The following is a 27,760-nucleotide window of genomic DNA, read 5'->3' as shown; positions in this document are numbered from 1 at the left end:
TCAGCCCAGAGGGCGGCTGGAGCTAGGGTGAGAGGCGGAGGTCACAGAGCGAGGACTACGGCTGGCGGTGAGGCGGCACGGGAGGCCGTTCTGGGTCCTGCCCCCCCTCGGGTGGCTTTATGGGCCAGGGAAAGGACCCCCAGGTGGCTTGGCAGTCAGATCCTTCCCATCATGCGTATGTCACCGAGGATCCCGGACAACAGCTGTCTTGGGTTGATTCTCAGCTCAGCGGTGTCTTTAACCATAAAGGAGGATAAAGTCAGCCTGACCCGCAGAGCTACAGAGAAGGCCAAGGGACTGTGGGCCCGTGAGAGGCTCCTCATCTGCATGGAGCCCTGGGTCCGGCCGGCACCCGGCCGCAGGGGAAGCCTCCGTGCTCGGGCTGTGTGGCAGCTCAGGAAGAGCTTTTACGGGGACATTTGTCCCTGCGAGGTTTATATAGAGCAGAAAAGGAGCAGGTAGGAGGTTCAAATGGAGGTGAAGAGAGAAGCAGCCCCTTCATGTGAGGGGCCACACGTAGATGGGATTTAACCCAGCCCCACCAGCTGCCGGCTGTACCCCGAGTGCTGTGCCTTCCGGGACACTAGAGAACGCATGAGCGCGTGTGGGTGAGCACGTGTGATCTGGCCACTCCGCTGCAGGTGGCTGGGAGGTTTGGGACTGCGGAGGGAGAAGGAATGGCAGGTACGGCCGTGGAGGGCGGGCAGTGAAGGGCACTTTCCCTCCTGTGCACTCAGCATCAGCTTGACAGCAGATCTTACTAATGAAAGAACCACTTGATGACCCCTTTTAATATAATCCCCATACAGGAGGTGATGGGATTCCTTGGTGCTGTGTTAGGTCCTGTCTCTGCAGAGAGGCCGTGGAAGGTGGGAGCGGAGGAAAGACCATGTCGTCCTGTGGGGGGGGGGGGACTTAAATCGCCATCAGAAGTGGGAGGCACAGAGCACCTGGGTGGCTCCGTCGGTTAAGCGTCCGACTCGTGATTTCAGTTCAGGTCACGATCTGAGGGTTGTGAGACTGAGCCCTGCCGGGCTCTGCACTCAGCAGAGACGGCTTCAGATTCTCTGTCCTTCCGTGGTGGCTGCGTACCAGACCTGTGCTCTGCTGTGCCTGCAGCATTTCATTTCGTCCTCAGGATCGCTCTTAGAGGCGGGTGCTGTCCGCTTCCCCACTTTACAGGTGGGGCCGAGCCGCCTGCCTGCCGCCCCCGTGCCCCTCACACAGAGCATTCTGGAGATTTTGCCGTGTCTCAGCTTCGTGCCCGGCTGGGCTCTGTGGTCAAGTGCTTGGTTCTCGGGCAGAGCTGTCTCAGAAAGGCCCCTCCATGGCCAGGAACCAGGTCCTGTTCACGGTGTTGCCGGCCTCGTTGTCATCCCAGCTGGGCTGTCGTCATGGGCATCGGCCTGCCTTTGGAATTCCATTTCTTCTTTGTGCCCGTGGCAGTCCCCGCTCCTCTCTCCGATTCTGCAGCCCCAGGGCTGCATGGCATCGGGATCGAGACCGAGTCATCTGTGGGACTTCTGTCCCCTGCGTGCTTGGGGATGAGGCACCGTTGCCACCATTACCTCATGGAATTCGCTGCAAGGGGATCAAACCCCGGCGCCTTGCACCCGTGCACGTAGGGTTCTGTCGCACGGCGGGGTGACCGCACTCGGAGTCAGGAAGGGCAGCTCTTCACCTCACTTAGAAGGAACGAGATTTCCTTCAACGAGGGCTCTCCTTCCTACCTGCTGCTCATCGCAGCTGCTGTTAACTGAGCACTCAGTACACGTTCCCAAGAAGTGCGCAGACGCCCCCGTCGTCCCCCTCCCACCATCCTATGAGCAGGACAGCTGTAGCCCCTTTTTATGGCAGTGGCCGCAGACATGAATTTAGGGTTGTTTCCTGACTGGGGACAACAGCTGTGTGTTTTAAAGAGCCCGAAAGACCCTTAGATGGCCTTAGTCCAACCCCTTCATTCTGCCCACCTGGGAAATAGCCCTGTGCCCAGCATCGGGCTGCTCCTCCGTGGGGACACCAGGCTGGTACCTTCCTGTGTCTGTCTGCTGCCCCCCCACCCCCTGCTCCGCCCCCTGCTGGTGTCCGCACACACCGCCGGCACCTACCTGGGCGGCACGCGGCAGGCACTGTATCAGGTCCTGGCCCTGCGCTGTGCGTTCACAGTGACCCTCGGGATTGGCATGCGACCTCTGAGTCATGGTCACGGGGACAGATTAAATGGGGACCGTGCGAGCCCTTGGGGCAGCTCCACAGCAGGCAGGGGCTACTGGGGGGAAACCAGGGCAGCCTCTGCCGGCCCACTCGTCAGTGGTGTGGATGGTCCCTCTGTGTTCTGCCGTCATTCTGGACCACTCTGGAGGAACCCCAGAGTGTGGAAGGAGGAGGTAAGGCGGGCAGAGGCCAGGGGGCTGGGGCTCTGCAGAGACACTTTGGACGAGCTCCAGGTTGGTGGGAGACAGGGAGCCGCACCTCCCGGCCAGTTGGAATTCTCTCCTTAGCGAAGTGTGCTAGGAAAGTGACACAAAGCCGCTCCTCTCTGAAGCATCCCTTTGGAACGGTGACTGCGTAGAAAGGAAGGAACCTGTGCGTCCCGGGTTGGATGGCTCCTGGCGCTCTGCGCATGCTCTGCTCTGCCGGTTCATGTCAAACCAGGGGGCTGTGCCTGACAACAGAACAACGAGGGCAGCGGCAGGAGGAGTGCCCGCCGCGCCTGAGCGTGCTCCGATGTGTCCTCACTCCCTTAGCCCTCCCCGCCGCTCTGCTGGGCTGCCCGAGTCTCCGGGCCACATGGCTCACCAGCGGCCACATGCACAGCCAGGCTCTTGCTGCTAGCGTCCGCACCCTCCGCCACCAGCTGTCGTGGGAGGGTGGCAGGGTTCACACAACCGAAACCCGTGATACGGAAGCGTCTGCCGCAGCTCCCGACACGGGTACACGTTTGGGGAGGGAAGGGAGACGCTCCTTCCTGCTCTCTGCCCACGTCCTCCTGGAAATTTTTTTATCTTTGTGAGGTTCTTCCATCCTCTAAGAGAGAGAACGAGAGAAAGCTCAGATGAGCTCGTGTCTTTGAAAACTCCAAGTCTGCCTGGCCATCTATGTATCTCACACGTAAGGGATGAGGAAGGTGGGGGGTTATCTTCCTTGATTCATCTCCAGCATCCAGGGAGGAAACTTCAGCCTGCCCACCTGCTCTCTGCCTTTAGGACCAACGGACAGTTGGCACAGAGTGTGAGTGGAGCTTCCCTGCCTCTGTGGCACCGAGCTGCGCCCTCCTCCCTTCTGCGGGCTTAGCCCCGCACCCCTCCAGGCAAGGCTCTCCTTGCATTTTGCCAGCAGCTGCTAACAGCTGCCTTTCCTTCCCAGAGTCTTGACAAACAATACCCCCGTCACAAAGAGGAATATTTATAACCAGCACAAAACAAGTGTTTGCTATGTTAACATTTTTGGGATTCTTTGATTTTTTTTTTTTGTAGTCTCATTAAAAATTCATCCCCCGAGGTCTCTGCTGTTTTCAGTCTCCATAAGTTTGGGGTGTTTTTGTCTGTCTGCTCTCAGGCCGCCTTAGAAAAGTAGGTAGGGGAAGGAGGAAATCCCAAAGTAGAAAGGGGGGCTGGAAGCCTTTGGAATTGTCTGGAGAGAATCCACTGCAGCCCCCTCAACATGGGGGCGGGGGGTGTCAGGCAGGGGGCACTCCAGGCACGGAGCTGGAGCTGCAGGCTCTGGAAAGGTGACCTGGGACCGAGGTCCCTCCTGCTTCTCATGGACTGTCATGGCCTCAGTGATGTCTGAGGTAGCGAGGCCACGGCACACAGGATATCACTGCCAGGAAGGGTTCTAGAAATCTCTGAGGCCCTCTTTCTAGTCTTGCAAATGAAACCACCCTTGGTGTTGAAAGGTAGGTTAGAAGGACATCAGGATCCCCCCCACTGTTCTTTTTCTACTTCTAAAGGCCATACATTGAATGATCTCATTTGTTTCCAGAAATCATATTCAGAGAAGCATAAAGAAAAAAATGGAAATCACTTATAATCTTACCACTCCAAGGTGATACCATGGGAATGCTTGACTGAAATCTTTTCCATCATTTAGAGTTTACAGACCTTTTTTTGTTTAAGTTTGGACAATACCATTTATACTGGTTTCTAATCTTTTTAAAGATGGTCTTGTGACAGTTTTCTTATGGACTTAAATAGTCCTCAAGAACATTCCTTTTTAATGTCTAGAGAATTGCATATCACGAATGTTCCCTATTTGGTGACATTTAGTTTATCTGGACTGTTTTTCCTTTGTAAAACACATGCACATCTCTGAATATTCCCTTAGAATAACATCCAAGCTTGTGAATGCTTTGTAAAGGCTCATTTCTCCTTAAAAAATGTATGCCTTTGAGGTGCCTGTGTGACTCTTGATTTTGGCTCAGGTCATGATCTCAGGGTCCGGGAACGGTGCCCCACGTCAGGCTCCACGCTCCGCGGGAAGTCTGCTTGGGGATCCTCTCCCTGTCCTCCTGCCCTTCCCGTATGCTCAAGCGTGTGTCCACGTGCTCTCTCTCTCTCAATGAATGAATGACTGAAGGAATGAAATGTTAGGACTTTTTATACTTGCATAAGCAGTATGTTTCTGTGAGCTCGAGATCATACTGGGGCTGGTCTTTGTCGTACGCGTGAACGTTTGGGGGAGAGTGTCGTCCCGTGTTGTCCTTCCCCATGGGGACCATGGTGGGGGTGCACCCTGGGGAAAGCCTGGGCCAGCCGGAGGTGGCAGGAGAAACAAAGCCACCTGCTCCGGGGCCCCAAAACCTCCTTGCCCACACCTCGTTTGGCCACGGTGAGACTCTGTGGAAGGGACCCACATCTCACGTGTGCTGATCGGCTTCTGTCCAGCAACTGCGGTATGATGGGACTGAGTGGGATAGTAACTTCCGTCTCCATCACCACTTAGCTCACGGGCCGTTGCAGAGAACACCCCTGTTGAAGGAAGATGTGAAGTTAGGGTTTATATGGAAGCGTGCCAGCCTTCCCACGTCCACCCTGATTTGAAGGGTTTCGTTTGAAGGCTGCATTCTGTGTTGTTAGCATTTCCGTGGGTTACTCTCCAGGAGGAACCTCTTCCTCAAAAAGAGAACATTTGTGGGCTGGTGGTGGGGAAGACGTTGACGGCATTTGCTCGGTAGAGCGTAGTGTTCTGTGTCTCTGCACAGCTTTCCCTTCTGATGAGTCACTCCAGCTTTTGTGTCTTTATGCATGAAGATTAGGAAGAGGTGTATGAGCTTTGCCATTGACCTTTTTAGCGTGGGGTCGCCTTGCCCGGGAAGGGGATATGGAGACACCCAAGAGCTACGGAACTGCTGTCTAAACGGGGTTGCAGTGCAATCTGGCGGGAATTCGATCCGTCCGAAGGGGAGTGCTCAGCAGCCGGGGACCCTGCTTTTTCCATCATAAACGCCCCAGCTTGTTCTTTCCGGACTTAAGACCTTGGAAATGCAGTTGCCTGGGCTTCACGGGCAGTTCTCCCCCTTGCTGTCTGTCTGCCTGTGCCGTGGCTGGGTAGGGCTTCTCCCAGTGGGAAGCGTGCCCTCTCCCCTCCACCCTACGCCGTCACCCTCCTCATCCTCCGTGCTTCGGCACCTGCCGTGAAGCGGCCCTTGGGGAGCTGCCTTGGGTGGTGTGTGTCCGTGGCAAGGCAGCCACGCTGGGGACGGAAGCAGCCTGGGTTTGTACCCATGCTCGGACCTTGAGCAGGTGGTCCAGGCTCTGTGTCTGTTTCCACGTCTGCAGAACTTCCCTTAGAAATGTGGTGTCAACGTACATAAATCCCTATGGGCACATCATCACCTCTGAACTATGGTTAGGGTCCCCTCCCCACACCGGACACCTCAAACTTCGGCACCTTGTGGAATTAAAGAATGTACCTCAGAGGCTTCCTTCCAGAAGGAATAATCTGCCTTTTGTCCGACTTGAACGAATCTGTTGGGCACAGCACAACACCCTCTGGGTTTCTACTCTTAAGTAGTGGCCCCAGTAGTGGCCTGGGGCTAGGTGGCCGTCACCTCTGTGTCATCCTCAAACAGCAGGTGTTTCTTAAACATTCCAGAGTTTTTAGGATTCATGTCCCGGCAGTTTCTTTCCAGTGGCCAGAGGCAGGCCCCCAGGACTGATTCGGGGACAGCCCCCACTGGCCCGAGTGAAAGCTGCCGCTCTTGGCCTGGAGTCGGGTCTCATCCAGGGCTGTGTTTTCTCTGTCCATGCTTGCATTGTTGTAAGAACCTCACCCTGAAGTGGCCTCCTTAGGGGAAAAAACAAAAAACAAAAAAACATTGCCACAAGAAAGGACGATTGGAATGGCTTTTGTGTTAGCAAGTATCAGCCGCAGTTTAGAAGATGCGCGGGCGAGCCTCAGAGCATGCGCTGGTGAGACAGCCACCCGTCCTCCTGATCTGAGCTGGGCTGTGACCCTGGACTGTGTCTGTGAGTGCCTGGTCCCATCCAAGCCCAGACGGGGAAAGGAGGCCCACATGTATGGAGCATATTCTGGAAAAGAAGTAAAATGAGTTCCTGCGTCTGGGGGCTTGCCTTCCAGCTAGTACGCGGAGTCAGGTCACAGGTGGGCGGTTTGCAGGGAGGCTCTTGGTTTTCTCTGGCTCGTTCCTGTAGAGGCCGCCCCGGCTGTTAGCTGCGTGTGCTGGGTGGTGTCGTGGGGGCATTGGAACTGGGAGAATCTTCCAGGAAGAGGTACCACAGTGTGGTGGTCAAAGGCGTGGACTCTGGTTCTGCCCCTCGCTGGTTGTGTGACAGGCAAGTCCCTTACCCTGGGACTTGGTTTCCTCATCGGGTAAGTGGGGGGTCAATGATGGTACGGATCTCTCCGAGCTGTCATCCAGGAATAAGTGAACAAAGTTACCATGTATAAAGCAGAACGCACATAAAACAGAAGTGATGTATATGTGTATGCTAAACAAAATACACATTCTCCCATATTTACTGAAAAATAAATAAAATCCTACCCCCCCCCCAACAACCCTCGTGGAGCTGGACTCGGGGCGTGTGACCCTGAGAAAGGAAAGGCTCCAGGAAGGAGGGGATGGTAGGAGCCTGAGGCCAGAACTGCCTCCACTCAGTCACCGTGACGTTGACCTTCTCCCATCCTTGTTTCCTCCTGGGAAGGTGAGGCTGTGGGTGCCACCTGTCCTGGAGGCTATAAGGTGACAGGTGGGACGGGTCAGTCTCCAGTGCTCCCCGCACTGGCTTATCTCTGTGAGTTGTAGCGTGAACGCAGACTCGTACACTAACTGGCCGGCTCTGCCCTCTTCCCTTGCCCTATCTGGCATCAGCCCTACCTTCATTTTAGGATGAAGACACCAAGGCCCGGGCTGCTTCTTGCTTACTCGCCTGGGGACGGTCATTACCGGGATGCACTCCATTCTCTCTGTCACTCTGGTATCTGTTTCTCCGCCCCTGCTCCCCTTTGTCTTAACTTCTCTTAGTCCACGTTCCCTCTCCCAGGGTGTGGGTGGCTATGCAGCGAATTAGAGGGCTATAATTAGCGTGCAGGGATAAAGCCCCTCCAGCTTGCCGTCGTTCTTCTTGGACCGGCTGTGCTGAGACAGGGCCTGGTACCATCTGTGCCTGCAGAGTGCCATGGGTGGCCCAAGGTAGTAGAAAGGGGGATGGGCACTCCCCCGGAAGCCACGCCCTCTGCTCTCCCTCCTGACCCTGGTGATCCTGCAGTGCCCTCCCTCTGGTGCCCCCAGCACACGCGTGCGCGCACACGCACACACACACACACACACACACACACAGCAAATACAAATGGTCTGATGAAAGGAGGAGCCAGGTGTGGGATCCACAGACCTGGGCTGGGCTATGAAAGGCCGCAGTGGGCTGTGGGTGATGCTGAGCCAGGAGGGGAGGTGCCACCACCCTAGTCCTAACAGGTTTTTCTGGGGAGGGAGTTGGGTACCATCCCCCGTCTCCATGCATGGATCCGGCAGAACCAGCTGTCCGCATGGGGTGGGGAGCCCAGAAGCCGGGCCACCCTGGACGGTAGGGGCCGGCGGCGGAGGAGCTGTCCCCACTCGCCTCTGCCCGTAGGCCCAGTTCCATGCGGTCGTCTCTGATCTCCTGTGCATTGTTGACCCTGGCCGTGGCCACCCGGGAGCCGCTTCTCCAGCCCCCGCACAGAAGTCCGGGCTGCCCTTCTGCCACCAGCTGGGTTCAGGTGGCAGTGTGACCAGAACCTTCTCTTCGGGGTTGGTAAGGGCCAGGCCCTTTCCTCCTGGGGCCTCGCAGAGCCTTCTGGCTTCTCCACAGACCCTGTCATTCTCTCTGGCTTGGGGCCCAGACGTTGCGGAGGTCACGATGGGCCGGTGCCAACAGCCTTTTGTCTGTCTGCTTCCTTGGGCTCCCAGTACTTTTTCAGCACTAAGACTGGATGACAAAAATGGCACATTTTATATGCCCAACCCTGTCTGTGCATCCCTGTAACTCTGTGTTTAAGTCTCCTGCGTAGATAAGCACAGAGTCTAAATCCAGGGTCTCGAGGACTGGGCGATGCAGGCGCGCGGGTCCCGCCCACACCCCCGCCCCCTTCTGCTTGGGCACGCACATGCCATGTGGTCCTTCCTGTGCCTCGGGCTGCCTGCAAGGGGTCCCGGGACCCAAGCCCAGGGCAGGTGTCATGGACCTGACCCTGTAAGTCTCTTCCTCTCTCCCTTAACGTTTTCTCGTGAGCCCCTCAGTGCTCTCGACTTCCCGTGAGCTGCAGGATGCTGCTGCTGGTGACCCTGAAAGGTGAACAATCATTAGTCTTTGAATACATTTCCCTTTTCACTCACTCAGCAAGCTCTCTCCGGATCCCTCAATGGGCCAGACACTGCTCTAGGCGGTAATGGCACAGCAGGGAACCCAACAGACAAAAGTCCCCTTAGGTGTGGACCTCACACACACCCCTTCTGGTTACTTCTCCCTAGGGATTTGCCATAAATGATCAAGTCCCTGCTGACTTCCTCCAGAATCACGTGGGATTTCCTGTTTGTGCTCCAGCCGCCGGAGCCATCGGCGGTGTGCGCTCTGGTGGCTCCCATGGTCCCCATCCCCACTCATTTTTTGGGGGCGCAGGTGGTGCTGTGCCTCGGCTCAGAGTTCTTTCTAAGAATTTCTTTCAGTCAAGAAAACAACTCCCAAGTCCATGCATATTTAAATAGTCAGTTTCCGGCTTCTGTCTTCTCTCCGTAAGCCTTTCTCCTCCTTCTGATGCTTCTCTTCTTCCCTCACATCCGTTCGGAGGGTCAGAGCTTCACCACACCTGCGGAAAATCGGAAGCAACCGCAAAGCTAGAAAGACTCAGCCGTCTAGGAGTCTTCATGCCCACCTGCGTGGGGTGCACGTGGTCGTGGGAAGGAGACTGTCAGCTCCTCCGTTCACCAGCTCGCATGACCTTGAGCAGGTCCTTCCTGAGCTCGGGCTTCCACGGCTGCAAAGTGGGTGTCCCAGGACCTCTTGGGTTGGCTGCTGTGGTCATTAAATGTGGTCAGGGAATTGCTCGCTGTGTGCTTGTTGCCAAGAAGACCATCTGTCAGGCACACCGGAGTCTTCTGTTCGGTCAAGTACGTATTTGGAGCACACCTCTTAAAGCCCAGGTGACGGCCCATCCTTTTCATCGTTCACACTCTCCCTGTGTGCCTGCGACGTGGTCCCTCTGTTGCCTTTCTTGGAGGAAGGACTAGGGTGGTCCTGGGGAACATGTGCCATGCCACGTGGAACCGGCCAGAGCTGGCAGCAAGCTGGGGTCGGGCTCAGTCCGTGGGCTCGGCTGAGGCCCAGCGCGTGGGAGGAGGTAGGTTTGGGGAAGGAAGTTGAGGAAGCAGGAGCACCCCGGATGCAAGCCGGACACGAGGCTGCTTTGGTTCGGGATGAAAAGCTGGAGAGGGCGTACTTGGGGCGGCAAGATGGGAGTAAGAAAAAGGCATGAAGTCATGGAGGAAATGAGCAAATTATCTGTGCGGCCCCTCCCTGCTGGTCACTGTGCACCAAACGGGGCCTTTGAGGTGGGCTGGCCCCAGATAGTGGCCCAGGAGCCCCTCGGCACGGCATCCTTCCCCATCATCTTCTTCCCGGGTGGGAAACACGCTCCTGCTGCCCTTTCTGTATCCAAGCAGAGGCTTTAAAAATACAGCTTCCTGTGAAAAAGAGACGCCGTGTCTGAATGAAATGTAAACTGTGGTTGCTATAGCTGCTGTTCTGTCATAGCCATCGGTACGTCCGCTCTGAGAAGTGGGACCGAAGCCGGGGTATGGGTCCGGCCGCCGCTGGTGTGCGTGTGATTCGCTCCCGTCACTGGGCGCGCACGGAGAAGCAGGGGCTGAGCGAGGCACCTCCCACTCCATCTGCGTCCAGGCTGTGAATGTCGTGGTATGTTAGCGTCGCTTTACCGGCACGGACACTGCGGCTCAACGAGTGCTATAGACTGAATGATTGTGCCCCCACCCCCGAACTCCTGTGCTCAAACCTAATTCCCAAGGTGATGGTATTAGGAGGTGGGCCTTGGGTGGGGACCGAGGTCACAAGGGTAGAGAGTCTCGTGACGGGATAAGTGTCTTAGAAAGGAGAGCCCCAACATCTCCCTGGACCCTGCCTTGCACGGAGACACAGCGAGAAGACAGCCCTCTGTGAACCGGGGAGTGGCCTTTACCGGATGCCAGGTCTGTCAACACCCTGATCTCGGACTTTCCCTCCAGAACTGTGGGTAATCGATTTCTCTTGCTCAGGCCACCCAGCCTGTGCTGGTCTGTCAGGGCGGTCCCCGCGCGTGACGATTACGAGATGAAGTCACTCAGCTCATGAGTTCCGGAGCTGGAGCCCGGTCTGGGTCTTTGACTTTCTTGGATAGCAACTGTTTCAACATCGTGCGACAGGAGGCGTTCGGACAGTTCTCTTACATTCCTCAAGATACTTCCATCGTTGTCTTTACTGTTTCTTCAGTTGTGAAACGGAGTTGAGGCACGTTATCAACCCAAAACGGAAACTGAGAGAAACTTCCATTTCCCAGTGTTTCCGTGAGACAGTGGTCGAACCAGGAACAGAACCAGCTCCCGCCAGCCCCTCTCACCCCCGACCCCAGCTGCGGGTGACTCTACCTGTCATTCTTCACAGACACCTCTCTCGACTGTGTTTCAGCTCAGCTCTAAGAAGAAGTGAAATCGGTGATTGTGGGGGTGGCGGAGGGTGGGGTAGTGTCCTAGTGCCTAAGGCGGGTCCAAGGCACAGGGGCTGAGCCTGGACCAGCCGTTCTCAGTGACCACATGGACTGAAGAAGGCTACAGCACCCTTAGCCGTGGAGGGCTCACAAACTCATGGATGGTCATGGACTAGCCTTGTCACCCGGCCTTTAGGGTCCGGCCACCGAGGGCGTCCAAGTCACAGTGAGGCTCTGTACCTGCTAGCTTTCATTCACGCCTGTGACGTCAGAGCTGCTGCTCTGTGGGCGTGTCTGCGCTGGACACTCTGTTAATACCCTTCCTGCCTCGTTACTTCGCATTGAAGCTGATCCGGTGGGAGGGGTTGACGTGCCTTGTTCTATCTGTCCAAGCAGGTGGGAGCAGATCTCTGTTCACTAACAGAGTCCCGGCCTGGAACGTGGCGTACCAGCCGCAGCTCTGGATGGAGGGGACACGAGAAGGTCCTCAGGCCCAGGCGGGTGGCGCTGAGTTGACCCTTCCTGTTTCAACGGCTCCCCGTGAGCTCCTTGCATGTAGGGGTGGTCAGGGTCACCTCTGCCCCGCAGAGCACCCCTCCCCCCTGCAGATGCTTCACAGGGTCAGCTGCAGGGGTCAAGTACTTGCCTTGGCCGTCGCACCTGAACAGAATTGTGTGTTTCGTGTAAGTTAGACTATTTCTTGTATGTGTACAGGTGCCCTGGGCGGTGAGTGGTTTTGAAGGTGAGCTGTCTTGGGCAGTGTTCACGTGGCTGCCTCAGGTGCACGTCACCCCTTCTCTGTCCAGCAGCTCTTTGTCATGTGACATCTGGTCACGGTGGTAGATTTCAGGCCTGCATCAGCCAGCACACAAGCCCCCTTCTGGAAGAGCCGCATACCCCCTGTTCTGGGGCCCATTTCCTATGATCGGTTCAGCTCGGGGGTCCGATTCAGGAACCGTTTCTTTGTGCTGCCGGTTTGCTTGGCAGCCGCAGTGCTGTGTTCCTTGAGGAAGACCACACGCAGAGTGTCCTCTTCCGTGTCCCTGTCAGGGGGGCCCTACGAGCAGGAGCACAGCTGGTGCTGCCCTTGGGCTTCTCTGGCCGAGTATCTGTGTGTTTTCTAAGGGTTCCGGAGAATGGTTCGGAGCCTGCCGTGTGCTCCGTGGAAAGGCACCATGGAGAGGATGGACCGTGATCTTTACCTGCGTCGGTAGCTGGGTAAGCATTGCGGATTAGAGCACAACAGGGCGGGGCACTGGATGCCTCTCACAGCTGCCCAGGGACACAGGTGTGGGTGACGCCGTCGGGCCACACAGATGAGGTGCCGAGCCTCAGGGCGGCCAGGAGCAGGGCCAGGACCCATGCCCGAGGCTCCCGCCCATGTGTGCAGACTTCCTTGATCTGGAGCAAATCAAACTTGTTACTGGTCTCTTAGCTGTGGGCCACGAGTTTACCCCAGGAAAGAAGCCTTGGGGTTCCAGAGGGGCGTGTGGCTTCTGCAGCCAAGACCGTGGAGGGCCTGCACAGACCGCCAGACAGACCGCTCCTCCGGCACATCCATCAGCCGCTGCGGGGTCGGGGAAGAAAAGACACGGAGAGAAATGAAGATCCTTGTAGCAGAAGATAAAACCCAGCTGTGGCCAGCACAGAGGACAATGGCTTGACCACGCTCTATGTTACCCTTTTATAGAATGTAACATCTCAATTTTTTTTTTTAACCTCTAAACTGAGAGGAATATTTTTGTGATAATGGGCGATGTTCTTTTATATTTTTATAATCGCTTGATTTTGCCTGGAGATAATTATTTCGTTTTTTTAATCCCTTAACTCTGAGTATTAAGCGATCCTTATCTGTGTCACGAGACTGCAGACAATGGATGCCCCAAAATGCTCGTCTATGCAAAAACGTCGTTCTCCTCTCAAAGTGAACGACTTTGTCTCCGGAGGGTTGAACTTCAGAAAGCCACACTTTCCTTCCTTCCAGAGAGCGTGGAGGTGGGGATCCGGGCCCCATGCGGCTGTGGTCCTGCAGTGGGCACAGGGAAGGCTGCTCCCGCAGGACCCTCACTCACTCCCAGTGGGACTCGTGGTGGACTGGCCAGGATGGGCCGTGGCCTGTGTCTGAGGTTTTACTCCCTCTGCGGTGCTTTTTACTCCCATTGGATGGGTCAGGAAACCAAGGTGCAGGGAGGGTGTGTGGCCTGCCCAGGGTCACATAACCAGCAGCCGTAGACGGAGGGGGAGGACCAGAAAGAGTTCCAAAGTGGTTTCCAACGGTTCAGAGAGGCAGGAAGTTGAACAAAACAATATCCAGAGCCAGCCCACCTGAGCTGGGGACCCGGAAGTCGTCGGTGACACTCCCCCTCCCATGTCCTGCCCATTGATCGGGTATTCCCAATTCCTAGGTGGTCTCCCTCCCCAGGACTTACCACACTGCCCCTTCCTCGCTCTCCAGACCTTCCATGTGTCTGCAGGGAGGTGTGGGCAGGAGGGGCAGGGGCTGTCCGGGCTCCCTGCCCAGCCAGCTGAGGTGAGCCTGGCTGCAAAGTATTGTACTCCTTCCAGCCTCACCCACCCCAGCCCTGCCGGCTTCCTCTTCCACACAGATGTTTCTAGCTGTTCTTTTTACCAGGCATTAACATGGGCTGCTGTCCCAGAAACCAGATCCTTCCCGTTGGGGTCAGCAAAGATGCTCTTCCTCCCCGCTAACCCTCCCCACTCCTCCTCCCTGCTCACCCTCCCTGCTCACCCGCTTTCTATCTACCTTGTCAGTGGGTGCATCCAGCACACTGTGAGCTGGGCTGGGAGCAGTAGCAAAGTCTTACCTTGGTTGTCACGCTTCAGCTGGGTCTCAGGGCAGGACAATGGAGGCAGACCCAAACAAGTGTGTAAGTCCCTAATAAAACAGCCCTAGACCATGACAAATGCAAGGAAGGAGGCCAACTTGGGATGGAGATTGATGGGACCAGCAACGGTGTCTGCTTGTGGTTGGGGGGGCTTCACCACCTAAGGAAGCTGGAGCTCTGGGAGGGCTTGCGTCTGGCAGATGGGTCTGCGTGGACTCAGGCTCTGGAGTGGAAGGGGCTCACCAGGGCCGGGCCTGCCCCTGGCGGGGCCTACGCACCTGCTCGCCTGGCCTTGTAGAGCAGCCTGGGAGGCAGGGCCTCATGTGCATTTGCTTTAAGTCACAGGAGAGTTCTAATGAAGCAGGGGAGTGTTGTGATCTGGTTTACATTCCTTAAAAATTTTCTCTCGTTGCTAGGAATCATTTGGGGGAGGCCGTTTTTGTCTTCTAGGCCAGAGGTGGTGGCCGCCTGGGCCAGAGCGCCGCCGTGGGTGGTTGATGACACATTGTAGAGGTGGGGGTGGCTGGATGTGCCCACGGGCTGGATGCAGGGGTGGGGGGGTGGGGGGAGGAGTCCACAGTAGTTCAGCTTTCTGGCTGAAGCAACTGGAGGGAGCTGGTGGGGAGAAGCAGGAAGGGAGAGGACGAGGGATCTGGAGTCTCAGTCCAGACTCGTGTAGTTTACGATGCCAGCCCCGCTCATGTCCTGGTGCAAATGGAAAGGATACACTGGTGAGGGCCGCTGGCTGGTGAAGGCCCTGGCCCAAGGGTTCGGGTCACCTGCAGGGCCCTGGCTCACTTATAGTCCGTTCCCCCCGCCCGCCACACGTACAGAGAAGTGGAGCATGGTGTGGGGCGCAGAGGTGCGGGACCAGAAGAGGGAGTCGCTGCGGTCACCCCTCAGTGAGGTCCCTGCCCGAGCTCACTGGCTTCAGGAACAGTCCACACCCTCCGCACATACCGCATGCAGCAGGGCTTCGTCCTAAAGCGTGAGCATGGCCTGCGGCGTTCACAGTCCTGCGCGCTCTGTGGGGGGTGTCCCGGCCCTGTGCCCCTCCGTGTCCACAGTCATCTCCGTGGCCCTTCTGGGGAGCTTCTGAGACCTCAGGTCCCTCTTGTGGGCACCCCCCATCCCCCTGCCTGACAACACTGGGTCACTGTCTGCTGCCTGCTCCTGTCATTACACCGAGAATGTCCGAGGAGAAAACATTGTGTGTTACCCCTTTCTGTCCCCAAGATCCGTATGACGCTCAGGTGTTCACTGGGTAAGCGGTTCTGACAGCCGCCCTTGCCTTACGGTCCCCTCTGAACAAGACACCCGTTCTTGTAGTCACCCCTGGAAAGAGGGGTTGGCTCCTAGCTTGGGGTGGTGGGAGGAGTCTCTTTGGGGGATCTGAGCATTAGTGAACCATTCTTCCTTCCTTCCTTTTTTTTTTTTTTTTTAAGATTTATTTATTTATTTTAGAGCGAAAGAGAGAGAGTGGGGGGTGGGGGGGGGAGGGCAGAGGGAGAGAGAGAATCTTCAGCAGACCGCCCGCTGAGCATGGCACCTGACACCGAGCTCGATCCCACCACTCAGAGATCATGACTTCAGGGGAAACCAAGAGTCGGAAGCTCAACAGACTGCGCTCCCGGGCACCCCATCACTGAGCCATTCTCGACGCTACCCTGGCTCTGTGGGCCTGCTGTGGCATCCCGGGCTTGAGGGAGCACGTGATCCCCTGGAGGCCGAGGGAATGGTGATGGGGCAGACGGGCGATGGTGATGGGGCCTTGAGGGCTGACATGATGGGGTGGGGAGGGGAGTGGAGAAGGGGAGAGGGGGAGACGATGATATGAGCTTGTGATGTAGCAGTGCGGCATCGGCACCATTGACCTGCAGAGCCCCGTACCCCAGCCCAGACCCCAAGGGCACACACACACACCTGCTCTTCCTCCTCTGGGTCCTCCCTTACCAGCCTGCCCCCATCCGCATGCCCAGTCCCATGTTGCCTTTGCATTTTTGGCAATGCAGTTTCTCCGTTTCCTTTCAGAGTTCCTTCTGGCTGTGCGCTGTAACCCTCCATCCCCCACTGGGAAAGCTGTGGCCAGCAGAGGTGGAGGGAGCCGGTGGGCTTCACAGACCACACACCTGGCTGAAGTGTGTATGTGTGTGTGTGTGTGTACATGCAGTGCACAGATCAGCCACATGCCTCCTTGTCCACTTGTGAGAGTGGAAGGGACGCTTTGAAATAATTACCCCAGGCAGCAGGTGCTCTTGGACTGGCTCTGGGCCAGGTGGATGAAGGTCATGTTCACTATAAGGTGCTTAGAAGTGAGTGACCTGGGGCTGTGTCCCAATACTTCGGAGCTTCTAGTTCCTTACCTGCAGAAGGGGATGGTGATCCACGAGGACGAGGATGTTGTGAGGCTCACCTGGGTAGTATCTAGAAAAGCTCCTATAAATGAATCAAACGTAAGAGCAGCTTAGCTTGGCTGGGGATCTTGCCCACCCCCAGGGCCGTATTATTAAACGGTCATATTAACCAAGGTAGTGATATGGATTGAATCTGAATGGCATTTCCTCCCTCCCACCCCTCCCTCCCGTCCTCCCTCCTTTCTTCCGGTGACTGGCCTGTGCCAAACTTCTCCAATAGGAAGCATCACAAGAGCGGAAGGGGACGGGAGAGGACTCGGAAATCCAAACCAAACAAGTAAGAGGCTGCCGTCTGCTTCCCAGTTGCTTCCTGAAGCAGTTGGCCGGGGCAGAGTTTGCTGTGAGAACTTGGAAATTGCCTGGGAGGCAAAATTACTTTAAAGCTAACTTTTGGAAGAGAAGATTTCATTCTGCTTACTCAGCATGATGGAGCAATTAAAATGCTGGTTTTCCTCCTCTTTGAGAGCTACCCCTGAATAATTTATGGCTTTACCCACTGGAGGCTGTAAGTCTTCGCTGAAACACAGTGGTTTCCACTAAGAGTGGGTGTGGGGAAGCAGGATGTTCCTGCTACCGGGGGCCCCACAGTGTCACTGCAGCTCGCGGCCAAGGGCAGTTAGACGGCCTGATGCCCTTCCAAAAAATGGCTGGTGACTGTGAATATGGTGGCCGTTTGGCTGTCTGGGCCCCTGTTTCTTCTTCTATAAAATGAGGGCAGTTAGAGCATTTGAAAGCCCTCAGCCCAAGTTACAGGATTTCTGTTGCTGATGCCCCAGGAAAGGTTTCCAGGTTTCCACAACAGTCTTGCAAAAAGCAGGCGTTCCATTTTCCACGTGGGGCCCTTGGAGATATTTATCTAAGACTGTGCACTTAGCTACAAGTAAATTCAGGGTTTTGGCTCCCGAATCTATCTAACCTAAAACCCAGACTGCCTTGTCATTGTCTTTATTTTGCTGGGAAAAACTTGTTTTTCAGAGACTGCCTACACCACTAGTGGAGAAAGGGGGGGATGGTAAAAATTCTGAAGAGCGTGCATAACTTTTATTAGAAATTGCAAAGCCCATCTCCTGCAGGGTTATCTGGCTGGCTTAGTCGGTGGAGTTATGGATCCCTGGCTCCCAGGTCATGAGTTCGAGCCCCAAGTTGGACATAGAGATTATGTAAAAAAGATGAAAAAAAAAAAAAAGGAAAAAGCTTGTCTCTTAAAAATCCCTCCACAGTGTTAACCTGGCTTAAGTCACTATATGGCATTGAAACCCATCTCTCTCTCTTTTTTTAAATTAACATATAATATATTATTTGCCCCAGGGGTACAGGTCTGTGAATCCATCAGTCTTACACAATTCACAGCACTCACCATAGCACATACATTCCCCAGTGCCCATCACCCCACCACCCCTCCCCACCACCCTCCAGCAACCCTCAGCTTGTTTCCTGAGATTGAGTCTCTTATGGTTTGTCTCCCTCCCCAGTCCCGTCTTGTTTCATTTTTCCCTTCCTTCCCCCCAGGACACCCCCCCCCTCTTAAATTCCTCATATCAAAGAGATCATATGATCATTGTCTTTCTCTGATTGACTTATTTCGCTCAGCATAATACCCTCTACTCTAGTTCCATCCTTGTCATTGCAAATGGCAAGATTTCATTTCTTTTGATGGCTGCATAGTATTCCATTGTGTATATATGCCACATATTCTTTATCCATTCATCTGTTGATGGACATCTAGGTTCTTTGCATAGTCTGGCTACTGTGGACATTGCTGCTATAAACATTCGGGTGCACGTGCCCCTTCGGAGCACCACGTTTGTATCTTTAGGGTAGATACCCAGTAGTGCGATTGCTGGGTCGTAGGGTAGCTCTGTTTCCAACTTGCTGAGGAACCTCCATGCTGTTGTCCAGAGTGAAAGCCTGCCTCTTTTCAGGGTGCATGTGTGTATTTCCAGCGGCTGTCCCCGCGTTAGTCAAGAGCTGTGGGGTTTTAGCACATTGGCGAAATTATCCAAACGAGCCCCTTCAGATGGAGCAATAAATTTCAAGTTGCCACGCGTGCAGTTCGAGGGCAGAACGAGGGCAGTGTCACCTGCGTGGGCACTTCAGGCCCGGAGGGATGCCGGCATCCGTAGCGAAGTCACCCCCCGCATCCCGGCTGGATCGCCGTGACCTTCCCGTGGTGTCCTTCCGCCCGCCGCGCATCCCTTTCCCCGCGGAGCCGCGTCCCTGCGGGCCGGGCGAGATCGCGGGGCGCGGGGAGTGCGGGGCGGGGAGTGCGGGGTCCCGGCGCGCAGGGGACGGTGCGCCCCGCCCGGCCGCGTGCACCACCGGCCGCCACGCGCCGCCCCAACCCCGGCCGCCTCTGTTTCAGGTCCCACCCGAAAGATGCCGCCCGGCGCCAGCGCCATGGACTTCTTCCAGCTCTTCGTCCCGGACAACGTGCTCAAGAACATGGTGGTGCAGACGAACATGTACGCCAAGAAGTTCCAGGAGCGCTTCGGCAGCGACGGCGCCTGGGCCGAGGTGACGCTGACGGAGATGAAGGCGTTCCTGGGCTACATGATCTCCACCAGCATCTCCCACTGCGAGTCGGTCCTGAGCATCTGGAGCGGCGGCTTCTACAGCAACCGGAGCCTCGCCCTGGTCATGAGCCAGGCCCGCTTCGAGAAGATTCTCAAGTACTTCCACGTGGTGGCCTTCCGCTCCAGCCAGACCACGCACGGCCTCTACAAGGTCCAGCCCTTCCTCGACTCCCTGCAGAACAGCTTCGACTCTGCCTTCAGGCCTTCCCAAACCCAGGTGAGCGCCCCCACCCCGGGCTGGCCCGTGGCAGCCCGCGGTCCCCCGGAGGGCGCCCCTGCCCTTCTCTGGCCCCCCGCCCCCACCCCCGCCCCAGACAGCGCTCCCAGCCCCAGCGAGGCCAGAAAGCAGGGGTTCTGCTCGGACTCGGTTTCCCTCCTCCTTGCCCGCGCGCTCCCTCCCCGGAGTGGTGCAGTCTTTCCAGGTCACGTTTTCCGGGCCGATGCGGATGTTCTTCCATTAAGAACCTCTGATGGTAACTAGCCCGTGTTCTCTGAGCGCTCACCCCCGTTGCTGGTGGAGGGGTGAGGCCGGGTAGGCCGCACAGGGAGGGAGGCCGGAATCTCAGCCACTCCTCAGGTACCCGGGAGCCACTCGGGTGCGGGGGTCCACGGGCCACAGGTGGGGCTTTCGGACCAGGGTCCAGGAGAGCCCCACACCTAGCGGTTATGGCCCCCTTCCCAGCTTCCCTCCCAGGTTCTAGAAGGCGCTGTTTGCCCTCAGCTCCCGAGCCCCTGCCTTCTGGTGCAGATGTGTGGCCGGTACCCCGGGCTGCAGGGAGATTCGAGGTTCAGAACCAACCTCAAAACTGCGGAACCGGTCTAGCAACTGAGGAGGTGGCTTGTTTCCGGGATGTCTCTAACCAAAACTTTATAAAGCTTTTGGTCCATGGGAGTCTAATTCCCCTGACCTGTTCAATGCGGAAACAAGAGTTGACATCATTTTTACTTGTACATTTAAAAGGCTGTCGGTCCACCCGCTCTTTCTCGTGCTTTTCCTGTAAGGGCCTTATTCCTAAACCTCAAATTCTATTTGACTCTGTATCTTGCCTTTTTTCCCTGCCCAGCTGAAAATCACAGGGTTTTTGTGGGGGAAGATATCGTCCTATTTCAGGTCTGTGGGAGCCTGTAACCAGTTTCTGGAAGCGTTCCCCCTGCTGTTCTGCGAATGCGCTGGGCTCATTCTGATTTCCAGGTGTCTGCTGTGCTCTTTCTGACTCCCGGAAGCTTCTCCCTCTTCTCTCCGCCTCAGCAGATGTACCCAGTCTCTGGGGTCCAGTGCGAGGCCTGCACTCCCATGCTCGTTCCGCTTTCCTGAATCCCCCCCACTCTTTATAGGGCAGCTGAGTCCCATTCTTCCTTGTCCCCCGTTGGGGCTCTTATCTTCCAAACAGGAGGTGGGCTCTTTCCGGGACACAAGTCTTACACAGGCCCCACAGGGCCAAGCACAGGGCTCGGCACATTTTTTGGTTTGTTTCACTGAATATTTGCGTGGTTGGAAATGAACCAGACCAGAGCCCTACTGGCTGGATGCAAATGGAAAAGAGCAGTATTCTGACCATCCTCGGGGCCAAACATTTGAACAGCTACTGGCAGAGGCTGTGGGCTCGCTCCGGCTGAGTATCTCTTAAGAACCCAACAACCAGCTGCTGGGATGACTGACACTTAACAGTGTAAAGACGAGAGTGCTGAGGATCCTTCCAGCTCCTCGACTAGGCCAGGCTTATCCAGAGTTACGCTCCTGTGTGGGGTGTGCTGCTGTGAGCTGGCCCCGCGCTGTCTGCCTTCGGAAACTGCGGCGTCTGATACCCGAGACCCGTCCCCAGGACGATCCCCGTGCATGCGTGTGTCTGGAGCCTGGGGTAGCTTGTGGGCACACGGCAGTGCCTGCTGGCAAAATCCGAGATTGCGAGCCCGTCCCTTCCCAGCCCAGGCATGGGTGCCCTGAGGGGGCGCAGCCCGTCCCCGAGCCAGCGGTGACTGCGGAGCCCCTGGGCAGCTCTGCCCTCCTCCCTTGCAGGGCTCAGATGCTCAACAAGGACCGCCAAGACCCTTTCGCTTCATTCTTACCCTTCCCCCTCCCCGATCCCGTCTTCTTGCATCTGGTTGACGAGGCTGATAGAAGGTCCTGAGATAAGTCTCAGTTTGGGGAAGGGCTCCCTGGTCACATTGGGGATTTTTTTTTTCCACTTTCCTTTCTTTTTTTAAAATAGACTTAGTATTTGATTTTTATTTTTACCTTTGTATTCGTGACGTCGTTTTCTTTTTGCTCCCATTTTGTGGCCAGTGCCCTCCGTGTGGGTCAGGATCCCAGCGGGAAGCAGTCCTGTGTTCTAGATGAAGAGCTGAGGAGGATTGGATGCAGGGACTGTGGAGACTCATGTGGCCAGGGTGGGGGGACATGACCGGGGTGGTGGCAACAGTGGGAACCCGAGGTCAGCTGTGGGCCGGGGAGAGAGGGGGCATGCGTAGGAACGCAGGGGTGACAGTGCGGGCAGACAGGGGACCTCGTCCATGCCTTGCTCCCGCCTCCAAGTTGGCCAGACAAGTCCAGCACTGGGCCAGGGACCTGGACTGGATGGCGTGGGTTAGAAGAGGTTGGCCTCCGGGCCACAGTGCGGTGCGGGGTGGGAAGGATGGAAAGCACGTCCTGAGGGTGAGCAGAAGACCCAGGACACTCCGCCCCATAGACAGGGGCACAAGGCAGCGGGAAACTCAGAGATCCCCTGGACCAGTTTCTCTGCTGGCTGATAATCAGACGGAATTCTCCTCTCCTTCTCCACCTCCTTCCTGGCTGCGGGCCCCGCGGAGCCAGCCTTGGAGCGGCAGGCAGGAGCAGGGTCAAACCAGAGGACGCACGCTCGTGAACGGCAGTGTCTGACTGACTTTGAACATGCTTAGGCCTTCCCGTTTGCCGGGGTTCCTGCGAGTCCTCGGACGCCTTCCTTGGCAGACAAGCAGCTTGGCCCTGTGTGTCCCCGCAAGGACTAGTCTTCCTGTGTGGAGCAGACCGTAGCCTCCCGTGAGCTCACCCAGGGCAGGGGCGCTTTCCCTCGGCCCCCAGCATCAGCCACGTTGTGCTTGGTTCTGGCACTTACTCTCTTCTGGAAGATGCTTCTGTGTCGTAGAAAAGGTCCCTGTCCTGGTCTTGGTGGGAGAAGCTGGAAGTTCCAAAGGGTTCCTGGCGCTGCACCTTTTCTCCTCTGTGGAAAGCCCCTGTTGAGACTCTAGAACATTCGTTCGGGTAGAAGGGGGTCGAAGGGTGTGTTTGGTTGATGAGGGTGGCCGTGTGCCACGCCCCAGAGCCTCAGGGCCCTTGGGAAGGGTCTTCACTCCGCCTGCTGAGAGCCGCGGGCACGGTTCTCCGTCACGCGTGGGTGGATCTGGTCCAGGCTCCCGGGTGTCAGGCCACGTCCCGCTGCCTCACGCACGCTCCGTCCTCGAAGCACACGGCACGCTTGCCTCGCACACCACACACGCCCGCCGCCTGTCATCTCGGGAGCCCGTCTCCTCCAGCAAATGGGACCCTCCGAGATGAGCTTAGAACTTCCCCAGAGCCTTCAGAAGCCCGCGGGTTCTCGGAGTCTAACAGTACCCCACGCACCACGTGTCCTATGTGTGTGCACGCGTGCGTGCCCACACGCGTGTTTATGCACAAATGCGGAGGAGACGTGGCATTTCTTCAAAACTGGGGACAGAGTCGTTAGAAGACTCTCTTCGGGAAGGGATTATGCAAATAGGTAAGCGAATGCTTTGTCTTTCCTGTACCGTAACCGCTCCACATGCAAAAAATGAGCTTGTCAGACAGAGCAGGGGGACTCAGGGCACACAGCTGGGGGACAGCGCTGCTGCCGGCCGGCACCCTGGAGGAGAGGGAAGAGGCGTTCTGGCAGGCCCGGCTTTCGTGCGGCGTGCTTTGGTGGGGCATGGGATGGGACACGGTGTGCAGCTGCTTCTGTGTAAGTGCACACGGACTCGAGCTCCATTGGGTTCCTGAAGATGAGGGGGCAACACCGGTTCTATGCACTGTGGCCTCAAGGAGCGGGGTGAGGAGGACCTGTTTCTTGAGCTGGGGTAGTGGAGCCCGGAACAGGTGGACACCTGAAGGGCTTCTTTCTGCCATTTCCCCACCATCCCCCTCCCGCTCCGTGTCCCACAGTGCGTGGGACTTGTCCCTTTTGCTACAGTGGTTCCAAATGGGGCTTTGAACGTTTTATGAGCCCACGGAGTCGGCAAGGCGTGGGGGCCTGGGAAGGCACTGTGGCCCAGAAGCCTCGCCAGCCCTCCCCTTCGTGAGCAGACAATGGGGAGGTCAGGTTTATTGCCCGCGTGCTTTCAACAACAGAACAGTCTGGGGGCCAGATTGAACCCCACAGGTCTGTTGTTTTTTGAATGGAATTCAGGGGAGCATTAATGGAGGGGTGGGAGGTGCTGTCCAAATCACAGCTGGTGAGTGTTGTCCTCCAGTCGGCCCCTGTCGGAGCGCGTTCTGACATTACCCAGGAGCTCGCTGGACGTGCAGAAGCTCGGGCCCTGCCCCAGAGTGACTAGATCAGAATCCGCCCTTTAGGGAGATGGTGGGTGACTGGTTTGTTCGTTAAAGTTCCAGGAGCCCTGGGAGAGAGCTGGGGCTGGTACTCGGGTCTGTCAGCGGCCAGCTGGTCTCTGCCGCTCTTGCGTGATTTGCCTTCGTAGTCTGGGAGAACCATTGACAACACGGCAGATCCCAATAAAACTTTATTTGCAAGAGGCAGTGAGCCAGACTGTACCACAGTTTACCGGCCCCGATCTAGGGCATCGGCTCGAGGTCTGGGAATCCTCTCATTCCTCTCACTCTTCATTTCAGTGAAATTCAGACACACTTGCCAATCACAGTTAAGCTTGAAATAGGACTGGGGTGGGGAGAAGTGTAGTGGATTCCTAAATGCACCCAAAAGTCTCCCCAGAAACACTTCATCTTGAAGAAGCCAAACTTGGACCACCCCACGGAGCCATTTCTTTTTACTTGATAGTCTCGTCATTGAAAACGTCTTACAACCATGTTATAAAGAAATTGAAAAAGGTGGAGTAGGTTTAAAAATTGCCCTGGGAATCCCGTGTCCGGAAGGACACGACAGTGTGGAGGAGAGCCAGAGGCTGGGTGGTGGCGACGAGGCCACAAGGCACCGGCTTCATTTCAGGGCAGGCTGGAAGGAGAGGTCCTTGAGCCCCGGGGGAGCAGGGAGGTTGTGGGGCAGCGTGCGAGCGGTCTGGAATGCCTGAAGAAATAGTGCATATTTTCGTTTGTTCCTCACAGGGACAGAAGTCAGATCAGTAGGCTCAGATTAAGTGCAGGTAAACCTGAGTCTGTGGGGGAAAGGACTTTTTAGCAGTGTGAGGTGTCCGTCAGGAGGGTCTTTCCTGAAAACAGTTGGGCAGGCCCAGCTAGGAGTCAGGTCCCCTGGCGATCCGGCTACCAAGTAAGAGCTTGCACTGGGAACCGTGGGCCGCTAATGATTATTATTATAATTGTCACATTAAATATATGAATATATAAGTATATACATTAAATATGTTTCATTTTAGGGGCGCCTGGGTGGCTCAGTGGGTTAGGCCTCTGCCTTCAGCTCGGGTCATGATCTCAGGGTCCTGGGATTGAGCCCCGCATCGGGCTTTCTGCTCAGCAGGGAGCCTGCCTCCTCCCTCTCTCTCTGCCTGCCTCTCTGCCTGTTTGTGATCTGTCAAATAAATAAATAAAATCTTTAAAAAAAAAGTTTCATTTTACAAATATGTAAAATAAAAATAAAATTACTTATTAAATTTCCATTCACTAAATACCTGCTGTACGTCAGGGCCCACGTAAGGTCCTTTGCATGTGGTTTCTTACTCCGTCCTCCCCAAAACGCTGGCGTAGATGTTACCCTCTTACAGATGAGGAGACTCGGGATCGGAGAGGTACGGTGATGCAGGTCACACAGCTGGTCAAAGGCAGGGACTCGATTTGAGCGCCGATCGGATGACCCCGCCCCGAGCTCTCGTTGCCTTCCGTGAGCATCTCTGCTGTTTTGTTCCCGGCAGGTGCTACACGAACCCCTGATTGACGAGGACCCTGTGTTCATTGCCACATGCACGGAGCGGGAACTCCGAAAGAGGAAGAAGCGGAAATTCAGCCTCTGGGTCAGGCAGTGCTCTTCCACTGGCTTCATTATCCAGGTGAGCCCGGGGACGGGCCCGGGAGGCCCAGGGAGGCCCGTCGGGGCACTCGGCTCATTCGTCGACTGATGAGCACAGTCACCCCTTTCCCGGCTTCCCCAGCGGCTGCCGCAGAGACTGGGGCCAGGCTGGGGCTCCTCGCGGGGGCACTGGAACAGCCGACACTGCCCCGCATGTTCTTCCCCGTCCTGTCCGGCCCTTCTGGCTCAGTAACGACAGGAAACCCTCATCACGGCTCGGCCCGGATCTCAAGGCCGGAGGCTTCACCCAAAGAGCTGGTCACAGGAGGTGACGACCATGTCTCTTGAGGACACGATGTGTGTCGGTTCCAGAAGACCCCTCCCGCCCCTGACCTGCTGGGTCTCTGTCCCCCCGCATCCCGCCTTGAGGAATCCTTCTTCACAGGCCCCCAGCAGCCGGCTGGTTAGATGGGGCTCCGTGAGGAGCACGGCGGGGACCTGTCCTCTGAGCTGGCAGGGCCGCCGGCACCCGGGCTCCGCTCTGCTTCAGGCAGGCACGGATGTGGCCTTCGGGAGAGGAGAGAGTGTCAGGTGTCTGGCCGCCGGGATCAGCCGCGGTGCGGTGTGCACAAAGGAGAAGGTGGGGGACGGCCCACGCCGGAATGTGGCCCCTGAGTGACAGCTCCTGGCCCCGCGCTGCTTTCTCGTGCCCTGCCTCGCGCGTGGGGATACCCTCTCCCGTCTGTCAGTCCTGCCAGCCCGGCCGTCACAGCCGACCCCACGTGACCGCCCTCGCCGGGCTGCTGGCCCGGACCCGAGGCCCAGGGATCTCACACTCCTTCCCCCCTGAGCCAGAGGAGGAGTCATGGGAAGATTCAGGAGGCATCTCCTCGCCACGGGAAGGGAAACGTGCTCCAGGCAAATGTGGCTGCTAAGAAGGACCTTCCCTGCTCTCCCTGTGGGCGTGGGGGACCTTGAGCTTGGGCGGGGGCTGGGATGCCCGGTGGGACCCCAGACTTGCACCAGCTTGAGCACAGGCTTCCGGCGGTTGACACAGTGGACCTGTCCCTGAGCGGGATGTACTCTGCATGTGCAGCCTGGGCCCCCCCGTCCAGTGGCTCCTGTCACCTCCACGGTGTCCTTTGCAGTGACAGTCACTGGAGACGGGAGCGAGGTTCACTTTATATAATCCCTAAGGAACATTGGTCCTTCTTGGAGTAAGTACTTCCCGAGCACCTGTCCCGTGCAGTGCTGAGCCGGACACCGGGACGTGGAGACACAGCCTACTTCCTCGGACAGCTGCCCGTGTGGGCTCTGTGTGCTTCTGCACCACTTTTCTCTGGAAGCACCCAGTGGCTACAGGTCAGGCCTGTTACCTGGACAGGCCACAGAACTCTCCCTCGGGACATGTTCTTCCCAACTTCCGTCAAATCTATAAAATCCCCATCGATAAAAATGTTGGATGGGTACCTTGAAGTTTCCTTGTGTTTCTAGAACTTTCTGATCTTAGGAGTCTTTGCTGCCGTGCAAGGGGCTATATTAGAAGCCAGAACTGAGCAGCGGTCGGGCTTTGCACCGTGGCTGTGGCAACACGAGCCGTTACCCTCCAGCCACGGGCTGTCCTGTGACGGGGTGGGCCAAGGACTGTGTTGGCCTCCCCAGGGCCTCTTGTCCCTGGGTCCCAGGGAAGGGGCCCGTGGTGGGCAGCAAGGCGGGGAAGGACGCCTTGCCTGTGAGGAGCCGGGGCACATGGAGGAGCTGCCGTGCGGTCTGGGGAGGGTTCTCTGTCGTTCCCCTTCTCTTGGTTCTCCACATCCTGAGTCTGGTCTGAGGAGTTTGGAAAGTCAGCATCCTGGGCAGCTGGGTGGGGCGAGCAATACTTTCCCCAGGAGAGCTTGCACGCCTCCATCCCCCTGCGTCTCTCCTCAGCCTGTGCTGTGAGAGGGCTGGAGGGTCGATGGAGGTCCTCACCCCGGGTGCCCATGTCGGGTGCTCGCCGAGGCTCGTGCTGGGCCGCACAGAGCTGGCACTTCTACTGCTGCTTTCCTGTGACCCTAGGCCACCTCTGCCCTCCCCGTCCTGTGGGCCGGCAGCGGTCCCCGCTCCTGCCGCTTCCCAGAGTGGCTCTGGATCCGAGCATCCTCCCCACGGAGGGAAAGGCTGGGGTCGCTCATCGGCGAGGTCCCCGCTGCTGCAGGATCCTGTGGTCCCTCTCTTTGCAAATGTGTGGGGCTGGGTACACGAGAGCACTGCCTTCATTTTAGTTTGTCAAATACGTTCTCCTGCTCTGTGACTGCAGCCGAGAAGCCTGGTTGCTGAGCCTTCGGGAGGCCACGGCCAGCCTCCGGCACAAAAGGCCCTTTGCCATTCTGCTGCTTTCCCTCGGTAGCCGTCTGCCCCGCCGTGCGTTTCTCAGGTTGGCTGCATGTTTTGCTGCAGCCAGCGGGATGCGAGCTGGAGTAGACACATGAGGAAATCCGAGCCGACCCGTGCGGGAGTCTCCTTGGGCTTCTCTACTCTGCCCACGAGAGTGTCCAGGCCATATTCCTCAGGTCTGAAAACCCACGAGCTGTGGACCTTTT

General features: G+C 56.8%; 1 protein-coding gene across 1 annotated transcript in view; it reads left to right on the top strand.

The window, feature by feature from the left end:
* Nucleotides 1–27,760, top strand: part of PGBD5 (piggyBac transposable element derived 5) — a gene marked incomplete at its 5' end in the record, with an annotated part of 93,742 nt that overhangs the window by 42,831 nt on the left and 23,151 nt on the right. The window contains 2 exons of the mRNA XM_080823701.1: nt 18,819–19,246; nt 25,084–25,218. Of these exons, the coding sequence (XP_080679827.1) occupies nt 18,819–19,246; nt 25,084–25,218 (563 nt within the window). The remainder of the gene's footprint in view (nt 1–18,818; nt 19,247–25,083; nt 25,219–27,760) is intronic.

The sequence above is a fragment of the Martes martes genome (genome assembly GCF_963455335.1).
Source record: "Martes martes genome assembly, chromosome: 14".
In the NCBI taxonomy this organism is placed as follows: Eukaryota; Metazoa; Chordata; class Mammalia; order Carnivora; family Mustelidae; genus Martes; species Martes martes.
This window is presented reverse-complemented; position numbering and strand designations above follow the sequence as displayed.